The 14,671-nt window shown below is 36.2% G+C and overlaps 1 protein-coding gene across 1 annotated transcript; it reads left to right on the top strand.

Moving 5' to 3' along the window:
• The first annotated feature begins 942 nt into the window (after nt 1-942).
• LOC116022073 (G-type lectin S-receptor-like serine/threonine-protein kinase SD2-5) lies at nt 943-4,546 on the top strand. The gene has a single exon (XM_031262626.1). The coding sequence runs from the start codon at nt 1,594-1,596 to the stop codon at nt 3,979-3,981; it is 2,388 nt and encodes a 795-aa protein (XP_031118486.1). The 5' UTR covers nt 943-1,593; the 3' UTR covers nt 3,982-4,546.
• The last annotated feature ends 10,125 nt before the right edge of the window (nt 4,547-14,671 follow it).

The raw sequence follows: 14,671 nt of genomic DNA, 5'->3' as shown, positions 1-14,671 counted from the left end.
TCGTTCGTTTTTTTTGGAAATCATGTTTCCCGTTTCGCCCGGTCTCTGTATTTATGGTAATATTCTGTGTATTCCAGGCAATCATTCTGTGTATTCTAGGCAACCGTTCTGTGTATCATAGGCAACTGTTATGTGTATTCATGTTAGTAACACATGTTGTGATGTGTTTGTGCATTCGAATGTTTAGGAGGATGAGTTCTGTGTATTTTGTGTAAATATTATATGTATTCATGTTATTAACACAAGTTGTGATGTGTTTGTGCATTCGAATGTTAGGAGGATGAGTTCTGTGTATTTTGCGTCAATATTCTGTGTATTATGGGCAAACATTCTGTGTATTCTAGGCAAACGTTCTGTGTATTCTATATAATGATTATGTGTATTATAGATAATGAATTCCCTGGAGTCATTCGCGTCCACTAACATCTGTGTATTTTGTGTCAATATTCTGTGTATTCTGGACAAACATTCTGTGTATTCTAGGCAAACGTTCTGTGTATTATAGATAATGATTATGTGTATTATAGATAATAAATTCCCTGAGTCATTCGCGTCCGCGTCTACTAACACCGAAACGACATCGTTTTACGTACGTGGTGCACATTGCTATGTGCACTGTGGTGCAGGGTATAACGATTGACAAAATGGGCAAGAAAATTAAAAGAGAAAAAGTAGTAACAACAAAATTATCTTCCATAAGCCCACAAAATGGGCAAGAAAATTAAAAGAGAAAAAGTAGTAACAATTGGTTTGGCAGAATCTCTCCAAAATTCTACGAACTCAAGAAAGGGTTTAAATATTTTCAAACCCGAGAAGAAGTAAAACCCAACTCAAATCCATCTGAATGCACTCTTCTTCTGTAATTTTCCCAAATAAATACAGCCAAAAGCCATAAGACCTGCAACCGCAAAACAACCACCTGAAGAGTTGAAGAGACTGGTTTTCCCTGCTGTCTATGATATGTAGTGATGTCAATTGTATTGGTACCTGACGGAAACTCGACTTCCCTCATGAAATGGGGATGCAAAGATTTTTTCTTTCCCCAATGGGAATGGGGACGGAACAGGAAAAGGGATAGAAAGCCGCCCTTGTTGACATCTCTTCTGTATTCGTGCATAACTGCTGATTTTGAATATTCCCTCCCAGTCGGCTAATCCAGAGCAGTATTTGGATGACTACTTTTCCACTCTGCAAAAATGGTATGTATGTACTACATCACTTCTATTTCATCTATCCTCCGATTCTACACTGCTTTTTATCCTCTTCTTGGCAGTTTTGGATTACTGGGTAATGATGATAATAATTTATTGTCGATTTGAAAACTACCCTTTCGCCTTCACATTGCAATTCATGTGCTTTCTTCTTCTCTTGTCACAATTAAGCTTCTTTTATTTTCCCCCTCAAAGATCTAGTCTTTAATTTTTCTTGTTTTCATATCTCCAAGCTTTTGAAATTTCGGGTTCTGCATTCCAAATCTGGACTTTCTTTTCTGAGTGGATTGTTTTGTGACCACTGATCAATTTGCCAATACTCCTCCGCTTCTTCATTTCATATACCTAAGTTCTGAACCGAATTTTACTTGTTGCTCTGGTCATGGGTTCAAGGGGTTTCTTGGTTTCAATGTTCATATGCCTGTTTTTGCCCAAAATTTGTATGGACAGCGTTCCAAACAAAGGCAGGTTGAAACTGGGGTTCAAAGGGTCTCCGACGTCTTGGATAGACTATAGTGGAACGTTTCTGGTATCCAACAATTCGAATTTCAGATTCGGGTTCCAATTTACAAACAATATCACTTTCTCTCTGCTTGTGGTAATGCATCAGAGCACCGATACTGTGGTTTGGTCAGCTAATAGGGCCTCTCCAGTCCTGGTTTCTGATTACTTTTTGCTTGATGAAACTGGAAATGCCTATTTGCAAAGTGGTGGATCCACGATTTGGGCCACGAATACTGGTGGCAGAGGAGTTTCTGCAATGGAATTGAAGGACTCGGGGAATCTGGTTTTGGTGGGGAATGATAGTAGCATTATTTGGCAGAGTTTCAGCCATCCTGTGGATACTCTTCTGTCTAACCAGGAGTTTATTGAAGGGATGAAGCTTGTGAGCAGTCCAAACACCAATAACTTGAGTTACTCCCTTGAAATCAAGTCTGGTGATGTGTTACTTTCTGCAAGTTTCAAACCTCCACAGCAGTATTGGGCTATGGGGAATGACAACCGAAAGACCATAAATAAGTTTGGCAGATCCGTTGTTTCTGCTACCCTCGACACCAATTCTTGGAAATTTTATGATAGAAGCAAAGCCCTAATCTGGCAGTTCATTTTCTCGGAGAATTCTGATGTGAATGCTACATGGGTGGCAGTTTTAGGAGAGGATGGTTTTTTAACTTTCAGTGTTCTTGGAAGCGAAAGGGCTGAGACTTCCCCAACAAAAATACCGCAAGATGAGTGTGGCAGACCAGCAGCTTGTGATCCGTATTTTGTTTGTTTTGAAGGCGTCCAATGTCATTGCCCTTCATCGCTTCCGTCTTGCAAACCAGGGACTGCTTCGCTGTGCAATAAACCCGAGTCTGTAGAGCTTGTTGAGGCCGGTGATAGTCTTGGTTACTCTGCGCTCGGATTTACTTCGCCCTCTTCAACAACTGATTTGAACGGCTGCAAAGCCTCCTGCCTCAAGAATTGCTCGTGTGTTGCCATGTTCTTTGACAACAGAACCGAGCATTGTTTCCTGTTTAACCAAATAGGAAGCTTACAAGGATCAGTTAGTGATGGTGGGTTTAGTTCCTATATTAAAGACCTGAGTAGCAGTGGAAATGGAAGAAATGGTGGAAATGGAGGGAGTGGAAAGAAACACTCGGCTGTTATCATGTTTAGTGTCATTATAACAGTACTTGTTATCCTTGGCCTAGTTTATACAGGATTTCGTTATCACAAGAAGAAAATGAAGAAGTTGCCCGAATCTCCCGAGGACAGTTCTGAAGAGGATAATTTCTTTCAGGGCTTATCAGGGATGCCTACTCGTTTTACCTACAAAGACCTTAAAGATGCTACTAATAACTTCAGAGATAAACTTGGACATGGTGGGTTTGGTTCAGTTTACCTAGGAGTTCTTCGCGATGGGACTCAGTTGGCAGTGAAAAAGTTGGAAAGCATCAGCCAGGGAAAGAAGGAATTCCGGGCTGAAGTTAGTATAATAGGCAGCATCCATCATCTCCATCTTGTGAGGCTTAAAGGCTTTTGTGCTGAAGAAACTCACAAGCTTCTTGCTTACGAGTACATGGCGAATGGATCCTTGGATAGCTGGCTTTTCAGGGATAACAATGAATTCTTGTTGGATTGGGACACGAGGTTTAGTATCGCACTGGGCACTGCTAAAGGTCTAGCTTATCTCCACGAGGAATGTGATGTAAAGATTATGCATTGTGACATTAAGCCTGAAAATGTGCTACTTGATGATCATTTCCATGCCAAAGTCTCAGATTTTGGTCTTGCTAAGCTTATGACTCGAGAGCAGAGCCATGTGTTCACCACACTAAGGGGAACTAGGGGATATCTTGCACCGGAATGGATAAAAAATTGTGCCATATCTGAGAAGAGCGATGTTTACAGCTACGGGATGGTGCTACTCGAGATAATCGGGGGCAGGAAAAACTATGACTCATCACAAAGTTCCGAGAAATTCAACTTCCCAACCTATGCTTTCAAGAAGATGGAAGAGGGGAAGTTGAAGGATATCATTGACATGAAACTTAGAATCGATGAGAACGATGAGAGGGTCGTGAGAGCTATCAGAGTCGCCTTATGGTGCATAAAGGAAGACATGTCCCTCAGACCTTCCATGACAAAGGTAGTCCAAATGCTTGAAGGCCTCTGCCCTGTATTTGAACCTATAAGTGAGGAGGGCACTTCATCTGGGGCCTCAGCACCACCGGACTACAACACTGATACTTCTATGTCTGCTGTTCTACTATCGGGGCCAAGATAGAAATTGATACAGATACTATACGGCCTTCTTTGATGAGCCATTTTGTATAGATTTCGAGCCGAAAAAACCCAGACTTCCTTGCATTTACTGCTCATTAGATCACTAGGAGAGTTTTGCCATACCTAGCAATAGTAAAGCTGCATCAGTTGACATAATAGATAAAAATGCCTTTGATCATTGAGTTCAAGAAGTCCTTTATCACCAAACACAACATTGAATATGAAGTTCACCACTTTTCATAGGTTGTCTGCATCTGATGAGTAGGCTGCTTTGTTGCCTTCTTGATTCATTGATGCTAATTGCAAAGACATGTATAAACCAGGTGGGGTGGTTGTTGGTAAAATTTATGAATACTGGTAAACATATTCAATGTTTGACTGCTATGTGATTGCTTTTCTCAGTTTCCATAGTATAGAGCTGCTCTTTTCATTGAATGACTCACTAAAAGTAGGGACAACATTTTGGGTGTTTGGAAGGATGGAATTGTAATTCCACTGAACACCATGTAATTTATATATCATGGTTTGATTGGAGGGAATTGCAAATTTGTGGATTTTTAATTTCAGAGTTTGTGCAATTGTAATTTAACAATGAAGTACTATTTAGTCTTCATTCATTTCTTCTATTTGAATTCCCGGTCATTATATTCATGTCTACCAAACAATCTAATTTGAATTTTCGCCTTCCTAATTCACTCCTTCCAACCAAATGCCCTATTAAGTATGATGGGAATGACATATTGTATATCTCATTTGACTTAGAGCATCCTCAACATTTAGGATTTCTTGTCAACGCTCAGGTGCCCGGGGCAATGCGCACTAACAAAGATTTTTTTTTTTTTTTTAATTTTCTCTCATGTGAGTCTCACAAAAACTCACCCCAAGAGCAACCACAATAGTAATTTTTGTTTTGTATTTTGAAAAAAATTAGTTGAAGTGGAAGAAAGAGAATGAGGTGAGAAACCTTCGTGCAGTCTCTGAAGTGGGCCCCACTGAAACAAAGAAGCAGTGGTGCTCTGAGCATGAGCAGCATCGAGGCGCTCAACATGCGCCGAGTGGGTGAATTATGCATATTTCTTACTTCTTTTTTTTTTTTTTTTGGCTTTTCAGATTTTGATTTTCCTTTTTTCATTTTTTCATTTTTTTTTTACTTCCCTTTCATCTTCTTTTTCTCAATCACACCTGTAAAAACTAATAAAAACTATGCCTATTCAGGATGCTTTAAGCAAATCTGTATTTTCTTGTCTCCAACTCTTTCAATGTGTGCAAAAAGAAAAACCATTGGTGTGAATACTCTTATACTAGTTGGGTTTTTTGGTGATGGATGGTTGTGTATAGTTTTGAGAAAATATTTCTGTATCTAGGAAATTAATTCAACTTAAGTTTTACTTTTTTAACACTTTGTGTTAATATTTATACCTATTTATATTTGAAATGAACATCTTATAAATGTTATCACTCTTTCTTCCACAGGCATCCACTTGACATGGAATCATGGATGTCCAAACCATGTAAAATCTCTGCAACTGATGCGTGTGTCTATGTAATGGCATTTAACATTTAATTTTCATTTGAAACTGCAACAGATGAGCCTTATATTACACTTATTCACACAGAGGCATACATATAACTATATATATATATATATATATACACACACACACACAGTGAGTATCATCATTCTTGTGTCAGCTATTCTCCATGAATTCAATCAATCTTTCTCTTTTGTTACTTTTGACAAGTATTATAAGGTTGAAAGCCATTCAGTCATTTGCGCAGTCGCGATCGTAGAAACTAGGGTTCCTCACTTCTTCTCCCTTCTCCTTCGCGATTCTGATTTCTCTCTTCTCTGATCTCTAGACTCTGGTCTAGTGGTCTCTCCCTTCTCCCTTCGCGAATTGCGATTGTGATTCACTGATTTGTTCATTTGTCTAAGACTCTGGACTCTGAGTTCTCTCTATTCTAGACTCTAGAGTCTAGTCTGTTCTCGACTTTTCGTTCGTTCTCTGAGTTCCACCGGTTGTCCCGTTTTGTAGTCCGGTACTCCGGTGGTAGTCTGGTGGAAGCCATGCTGGTGGCTGGTGCAGTGGTGCTGTGGGCTGTGGCCTGTGGTGGTGTAGTCGATTGTCGACTTCGACTGATGATATTTGTACACAGAAGTCCTTGTTCTCCGGGGTATTGTGAGAAACGAAGTAAATCGTCGAACCCTAGTTCTTTAAATTTGATTTATTAAATTTATATGCATATTTTGGTGGAAGTACTGACTTTTGATTGCAAACCCTAGTTCAATTTGTATGCTTATTATGTGAATTTGTGATATGTTCTGTCATAGTATGATATTCTGGATTTCTGGTGGAAGCACTGACTTTTGATTGCAAACCCTAGTTCTTTAAATTTGATTTATTAAATTTATATGCATATTATGTTAAGTTGTGATATGTTCTGTCATTGTATGATAATCTGGTGGAAGCACGAACTATTTAGTATTTACTGCAAATTTGTATTCATTGACCATTGTTGGTGAAAATTTGAATAAGGTGGAAGCACTGGAAAATACTGAAATATGTAACAGTGTAAGTCCCAAGGGTGAAATCCAGAAAATGATGAACTGTACAAGATGACAGGTTCCTAATTCTAGATTTCTTTGTGTGATACTGTGATTGTATCACTTTATGTTAAATTGTTTACAAATTACAAGTTTATGGATGTAAGACCCTTAAGCCCCAATTATGAAATGTAGACAAATGATGAACTTTGAAATGCCTGTCTTTCTAAGTTTCTGATTCTGGATTTCTGTAGTTATGTGTTCTGTGTATAGTATCTGAAATTCTACAATATGTTTCCCACTTTATTGATAGTATTCCATTTCTTTAGATGGAAAATATCAAAGAGTCTGGTAGTCAACCTTCTAACTCTTCAAATGATGGGCCTACAGTGGTGGAAGCCCAAACTGTTGACACAAATAGTCAACAGAATGTGCAACCTACTACTGCAGTTCATGCGAAGAAAAGGAAGTAAGTTGATTCCAAATCAAGAGTTTGGGATCATTTTGAAAGAATTACTGATGCTAGTGATGTTACTATAAAGGTAAAGTGTATATATTGTGCCAAAGTATATTACTGTGAATCCAAAAAACATGGTACTTCATCTTTGAGAAACCACATGCTTAGCTGTCTGAAAAACCCTCACTCTAAAGACACTAAACAATCACTTCTGACCTTTCAAGTTGTTACAAATTCTGATGCATCTCAGCTTACTTTAGGTGAGTTAGGAACCTGGGTTTTTAATCAGGAAGCTATTAGGAAGGCCTTGGTTGAAATGATTATAATAGATGAACTACCTTTTAGATTTGTGGAGGGTCCAGGGTTTAGGAAGTTCATTCTGGTGGCTTTTCCTATGTTTAAGGTTCCATTTAGATGGACAATAAGTAGGGACATCAGTCTGATTTATGAAGAGGAAAGGCTGAACGTAAAATGTTTTTTTTAGGGGAAACACTCAAAGAGTCAGTATTATAACTAACTCTTGGACTTCTATTCAGAGAATTAACTACATGGTAGTGACTGCTCACTTTATAGATGAAGAGTAGAAGCTGAATAAGAAGATTATCTCATTTGTCCCTATTACATCACACAAGGGTGAGTACAATGCAAAAGTCCTGGAAACTTGTTTGCTTGACTGGGGGATTAGGAATGTATATACTATTACAGTTGATAATGCATCATCTAATGACACTGCCTAGGTTTTCTAAAAAAGAAATTGCTGTCTTGGGGAACATCTACTGTGAAAGTCAAATATATTCACATGAGATGTATTGCCCATATTCTAAACTTAGTTCTGCAAGATGAGCTGAAATATTGTGATGTTTCTGTGAAAAAGGTTAGGGAAGCTGTGAGATATGTAAGAAATTCACCTGCTAGCCTTAAGAAATTTAAGGACATGTCTTCCTGGATTGGAATTGAACTGAAATTTTCCTTATGTCTAGATGTTCCAACTAGGTGGAATTCTACATATCTTATGTTACAATCTCCAATCTCTTACCAGAAAGTGTTTGAAGCATTTAAACAGAGTGATAGTTCCTTCAAATCAGATTTGGGAGAGTCTGTTCCTGATTTTCTTGATTGGAAATTTGTTAAGAGTTTGGTGGAAGTCTTGAAATGTTTTTATGATATGACAATCAGAATTTCAAGTTCTTTATATGTCACATCTAACACATTTTTTCTGAAATTTCTATAATGATATGCTTTATATTTTATACTTTATACTTTTTTATTAATGTATTGTGTATACTATTATTCATGACTGTTGCTGCCCCTATTATTGAGTGATAACTGATGAGGCATTGGGGTTAGGAATGCCAACGGGGGCGGGGAGTATACTCCCCGTCCCCGTCCCCGATGGGGATTTAAAAAAATTCCCCGTCCCCGTCCTCGCGGGGAATTTGGCGGGGACGGGGAATCCCCATCCCCGGTCAACCCTATAGTCAAACTGTCAAATTTTAAATTTTCAATCCAAAAATAGTAAATCCAAAATATAAAATACAAATAGTCCAAATGTTAGAATGTTCTAAAGTCCAAATCTGAAATCTCCAATCAACATGATTACATAAAAATACAGTAAAAACTAAAAATACAATTAAAACAATTCCTTTAAAATAGATACAATTACATTTAGTTCATTAATTAACATTTCATATAAACAAACACTATAATTATATAAACAAAAAGTATATAAAAACAGTATAATTTCTTATTAAAAAAACAAACAAACAGTATACATTAAAGATTCTTCAAAAAAAACAAACAAACAGTATACAACTATACACTAATGGACTATATATATATATATATATATATATATATATATATATATATATATATATATTAATTCGGGGACGGGGTGGGGCGGGGAGGGGTATCCCCATCCCCGTCCTCGTCCCCGACGGGGACGGGGCACATTGCCATCCCTAATTGGGGTTTGGTAACTATTTTAATTAGTTGCTGCCCCTAGTTGTCCTGTTGAGGCTTGGTAACTGTCTAGTTGTTGCCTTTGTTGGTAAGTTGGACAATTGGTAACTGGTAAGTTCTTGGTAATGATTCTATAATTGATTATTCTATGACATTATGTAGTTATGTATTTATGGCAATGATAAAAGCTTCCACCGATGATCTGAAATATAGGGGATTAAGCTGGTATGTTGCTCAATCCCATGGGGATGTTGTAGCAATTTGCCCTTAATCCTAACTTTGATATGAACAAAAAGCTTACTGAGCCAACTTTATAATTGTCTAATATTTAATTATTTTATATTGCATAACTTGTGTTTGTTATTTGCTAATATTCCTTAAGTTTGAGTTGACAGGAAGAAGAAGCACAGTAGAAACTAGGAAGTACTAGTCAACTAGGGGAAGTAGGATCTAGGATATTTTCATGACTGAAGATATGGGTATATGGCTGCAAAAATGCAAAACTGCAAAGTGTATTTATTTGTAAAGTTGTAAACTACGTAACTGTATGTAGTTAGACAGTTAGACCCTTTTAGTAAGTTAGTAACTTGCATGCACACATTAGTTTTGTCAACTTATCATTGTGCATTTTTGTAACTTGTGTTTTGTAAATTGTAATGCTGCCAATAGTATTTAGTATGATGTAGCTTCTTCAATTACTGTAGTGTAACATTGCAGCTTGTCATTTTTTCCAAACATTTATAATTTTGAAGTGTTTAATTCAATTATTTATTTATTTTTGTAAGTTTGACTTATCCGAATTGAATTCGGATATCCGGCTGATCCGAATACACCCGAACTTTTAAAAACCCGAAGTGATTTTTTTAAATATAAAACGAGATTGGATTTGAAAATTAATATCCGAAACCCGCACGGATTAGCCTTCCCGACATTCGAACCGACCCCACCCGACCGAAGCACACCCCTACAGAGAAACCCAAAGGATTAGAGAGGGTGGCTATTTACCACTTATTGTTTTCATGGAAAGATGGAGTGTAAGTGTTGAGAAAATCACAGTAACACACGATCCTGTTGGGCGAGGATGTGAGATTTTAAGATAAGGAATTTCATCTTTTGTGGACAAGAATAAGAAAATCACAATAACAACCAAACTTCTAAGTAATTTTGATATTAAAGGAGTTAATAACATTAATGGGTGTCAAATTACCAAAACAATTTTAAGTTTTCCTTGCCATCACTACTCGAAGGTACACACTACTCGAAGGTACACATTGGGTGAATTACCATTTTAGTCTCTCAATTATACATGTGACCTAGTCCCCAAATTGTTCGTTTGGTGACCATTTTAGTCCCTCACCTCAAATAACTATTAAAATTAACGGTGATGAGGCTAAACATGTAAATTCATTAGTTTCCTTCCAAAGTAAACGTCAAATAAGTGAAAAACATATTTTTTTTGAGCAAATATCATTTTTAGTCCCTCAACTATAATATATGTATCAATTTTGGTCCTTGACTATTAAAAATTTCAAATTAGATGCATGATTATTCAATTTGTATCACATTTGGTCCTTGACTATTAACATTTTCAAATTAGGTGCATGACTATTCATTTTCTATCACATTTGGTCCTGCCGTTAAATTTTCCGGCCAAATTTCCGGCGAAGTAACCGGTGACCGACTAATTTATTTAATTTTTATTTTAAAAATTAGTTTAATACTCTGTAATTTTTAAATAAAAAAAACTTTAAAATAAAAAATAAAAAATAAAAAAAGAAAACGCCGGTCACCCCCGATGACTTCGCCGGAAATTTGGCCAGAAAATTTAACGGCAGGACCAAATGTGATACAAAATGAATAGTCCTGCACCTAATTTGAAAATGTTAATAGTCAAGGACCAAAAGTGATACAAATTGAATAGTCATGCACCTAATTTGAAATTTTTAATAGTTTTAAGTAAATATAATTTTGGGAAAATGGCACTTTTTCCCCCTATGTTATATGCTTATAGCACTTTTTCCCCCTGTGTTATTAAAGTGGCAGTTTTCCCCCCTCAGTTATTTTAAAAGTGGTAGTTTTCTCCCTTGTAATGTTAAATTGACATTTTTGCCCTTAAAATAACTATTTCATTTATTTTTATTCTCCAATCAATTGTTACTAATATGTATGGAAGATCACGGTTCGATACGAACCTAATCGAACACTGTAGCAATTGAACTTAAATAGTATAGACGGTTACGGTTATGATTCAGAACCGAAAAAATAAAATAAAATAATTGTTAAATTTAGACTATTTTTAAAGCATAAATAAAATTATAAAAATAAATACGTAGTAAATAAATACATAAGTTTTGATTGGCGGTTTAAAATCGAAATTGGAACCGAATCGTACCGATTTATCAAAATAAGTGTTTTATTATTTTCACTATATATGACTGTGGTTAAGTTCTGGTTCACGGTTCAACAATTAATTAATTTTGAATTTTTCAGTTCTGAATCGTAACCAGAACCGTCCATACTATTTCGATATGATTGTTACAGTGTTTGGTTAGGTTTGAACCGAATCATGATCATCCATACATAGAAATAATAATTTATTGGAGAATAAAAATAAATGAAATAATTATTTTTAAGGGTAACAATGTCAATTTAACATTTCAGGGAGGGAAACTGTCACTTTAATAACACAGGGGGGGGAAAGTGCTATATGCACATAACATAGGGGGGGAAAGTTTCATTTTCCCTATAATTTTCATTCTCTTCAACCAAATGTGTAGATCATAGTTAGTACACACTTGTAGGGGTGTGCGTTCGGTTAACCGAACTGAATTAACCAAAATTTCTAAACATTTAACTGTTAAACGCACCAAAATTTTTATTACCGTATTAACCAAACAAAAAAAATTCAATTAATCGGTTAGTTAACCGATTAACCAAAATTTTTAATTAAAATTTGAAATCCTTAAAATTATACAAAATTTACATTACCTATTACATCAATACCTATAAAAAATAATATCGTTTAATATTTCGAATTTTATATATATATATATATATATATATATATATATATATATATAATACGATTCAAATACGGATGGTGTGCTCAAGTGCGGTTGTGCGGTGAGAGGAGAGTCATTGATCTTGCCAAAATCAACTTCCAAGATTAACAACGTTAAAAAAAAAACGTGGTGGCAATTTGATTATTTTTTCATATGGGTCAAACTTAAGGTGCATAGATCTTGTGCTTAAGGTGCGTCATGTTCCTTCTTTAGATGCGTGGGTTTTGTGCTTAAAGTGCGTCACTTATGCAGTTGAGAACTGAAGGTGCGTAGGTTTTGTGCTTAAGGTGCGCGTCAGTTCTTCAGTTGAGAATTTAAGGTGCGTCGGTCTAAATCTTTAGGTGCGTTGATCAACGGCTTAGATCTAACTGCATGCTCGCACCTGGGACCTCTTCAGTGCCTGAACCCTTACCGTTCAGTTAATTCGCTTAATTGACAATTTCGAGCCACATTTATCAATCATTAAAATTAATTAAAATCCCTAACCATTAACCGAACCAAATTATACCAATTAAAAAACGGTTAACCGAAGTTCTTCGATTCGGTCAGTTAACCAATTTTCTACAAAAGTTTGTATACCCCTATAAATTTGGTTGAAGGAAACTAAAATTTGCTTGACTTAAAAGTATTGCATATTTTTCACTTTATTACTAGTCTTTTCTTAGCTTCCCTTAATCATTTTGAAAAATATTTAGCTATATGATTATTTTTGTTCATTAAGGAGTATTTAAATGAATTTACAAAGAAACAAAATTATTGTCCGATGCTTTTGATTTAAAATATATTTTTTCACTTATTTGATGTATGTTTTGGGGTGAAACTGATGAATTTACATATTTACTCGTGCATCATTGTTAATTTTAATAGCTATTTGAGGTGAGAGACTAAAATGGTCAGCAAACAAACAATTTAGGGACTAAATGGGGTTACATGTATAATTAAGGTACAGAGTTGGCTATTCTAATATAATTAAGATATTAAAATGACCATCTTTCCTCAAATCGAAGAACAAAACAATTTTTTTTTTGAAGGTAAACGTAGCTATTCCATTAATTCATAACATAAAACGTTTACATCAACGATCAATGAAATGGTAAACCATTCCTTACAGTCAGACATAGAAACAACTTTTCTAACTATGCTATAGAAAACTTGAATCGCAGACTATTTCATAACTAGGAAGCTATGTTCCTTCAAGGAGCTTAAAGCTTCATCAAAGATCTGGGTCTTCGTCATCATTCTTTTTTGCTCGCCCAGGATAAGATCAACACTTGCCGAAATCAAACTAAACGATTTATGCTAATGATAATGAAAAGCTCGTGAAAGTAACGAGAGGAAAAAAGCCCGTGAAAGTAACGAGAGGAAAACACAATAAAAGAGAAAATAAAAAGTGGTAAAGCCAAAGTAGGGTTGGGAGTTCAAGATTACCAACACAAACCCCAATACCTACCTACTATTATTTTATTCAAAGGAAAAGAAAACGGAAGAAGAAGATCTGTGGCGGCGGTCGGAGGCGGACGGAGCTGCGACGGTGGTCGGGGCGGAAGAAGAGCGAGAGCAAACATAGAAAGTGACCAAAACCGCCGACTCAAAGCTCCATTAGAGCTCCGGCCGGAGGCCGGCGGTGGAAGCCGAAGTTGAGCAGCAGAGGCTTTTGGTTTTAGAGAGAAAAGGGAGGCAACATTAAGAACAAAACAATATAATTGTACACAAATGGGATTTCTCCACTTTTTGGATTGCACGTGTATGCAAGGTTTATAAATGGTTTTTTTTTAATAATAAAAAATAGTTATTCTTAACGGGTTAGAGATAGCTAATACCTGGTGGAGGGGGTGGTGGCTTAGGAATAGTTATTCCCAATGCAAAGGGAATATATCATTCTATGAAATTCTATTCCTTACTCTAAAAATTGAACCAAACAGCGGAATAAATCTATATATTTCACGGAATGACATTTCATGCCCAATGTATTCTTCGAACCAAATGTCACGTAAGTTTACTAACCGCAAGGACAAGCATTAACAAAAAAAATAACTTCGCAATGACAAGTATTTTTAATACTCATTGCTGGGGTAATAGTATATCTACTAAGTTTACTAACCGCAAAGGCAATATATGACCTAGTACTCATTAGATACATTAAACTTTCAATAATCATAACTCATTCTACTTGAGAAATACACTCTAATCAAATGCTTTGGATAGATGTACGTTAGTATCTAATGACGTCCTAGCTAATTGATTGTCATCCTAATTAAATTTCTCTAAGATAATTTATCAATATAATGAGATTGGCTCAACACAAGACCATCATCTCTTCTAATGATTTGGAGGCTAATACTTGCAAAAAAAACCCATTGCGACGGATATTCAACGGTTAGTTCACATGCACGAACATAGGCACAAATTCCTTGGAATGTTGGAAAATGGAAGTCTTGATTCTATGCATTGGGAGTGACGAAATTGCCCAATCGCTTAGAAGTGACAATTCACCTGAGGTGATCACAAAGTGCCAACTATTATGCTTGAAACGGTTTGTGTCGCAAGACTTATAAATTTGACACACATTTTTTCGTTGTTGTATGATCTTGCAATGACATAAGCATGCTTAATGAGTAAAGCTGTTGAAATAGGTCGGCGGGGGGGGGGGGGGGGGGGGGGGGGG

The sequence above is a fragment of the Ipomoea triloba genome, chromosome 6, assembly GCF_003576645.1.
Source record: "Ipomoea triloba cultivar NCNSP0323 chromosome 6, ASM357664v1".
In the NCBI taxonomy this organism is placed as follows: domain Eukaryota; kingdom Viridiplantae; phylum Streptophyta; class Magnoliopsida; order Solanales; family Convolvulaceae; genus Ipomoea; species Ipomoea triloba.
The sequence above is the reverse complement of the archived record's forward strand: the minus strand, read 5'-3'. Positions and strand labels throughout refer to the sequence as shown.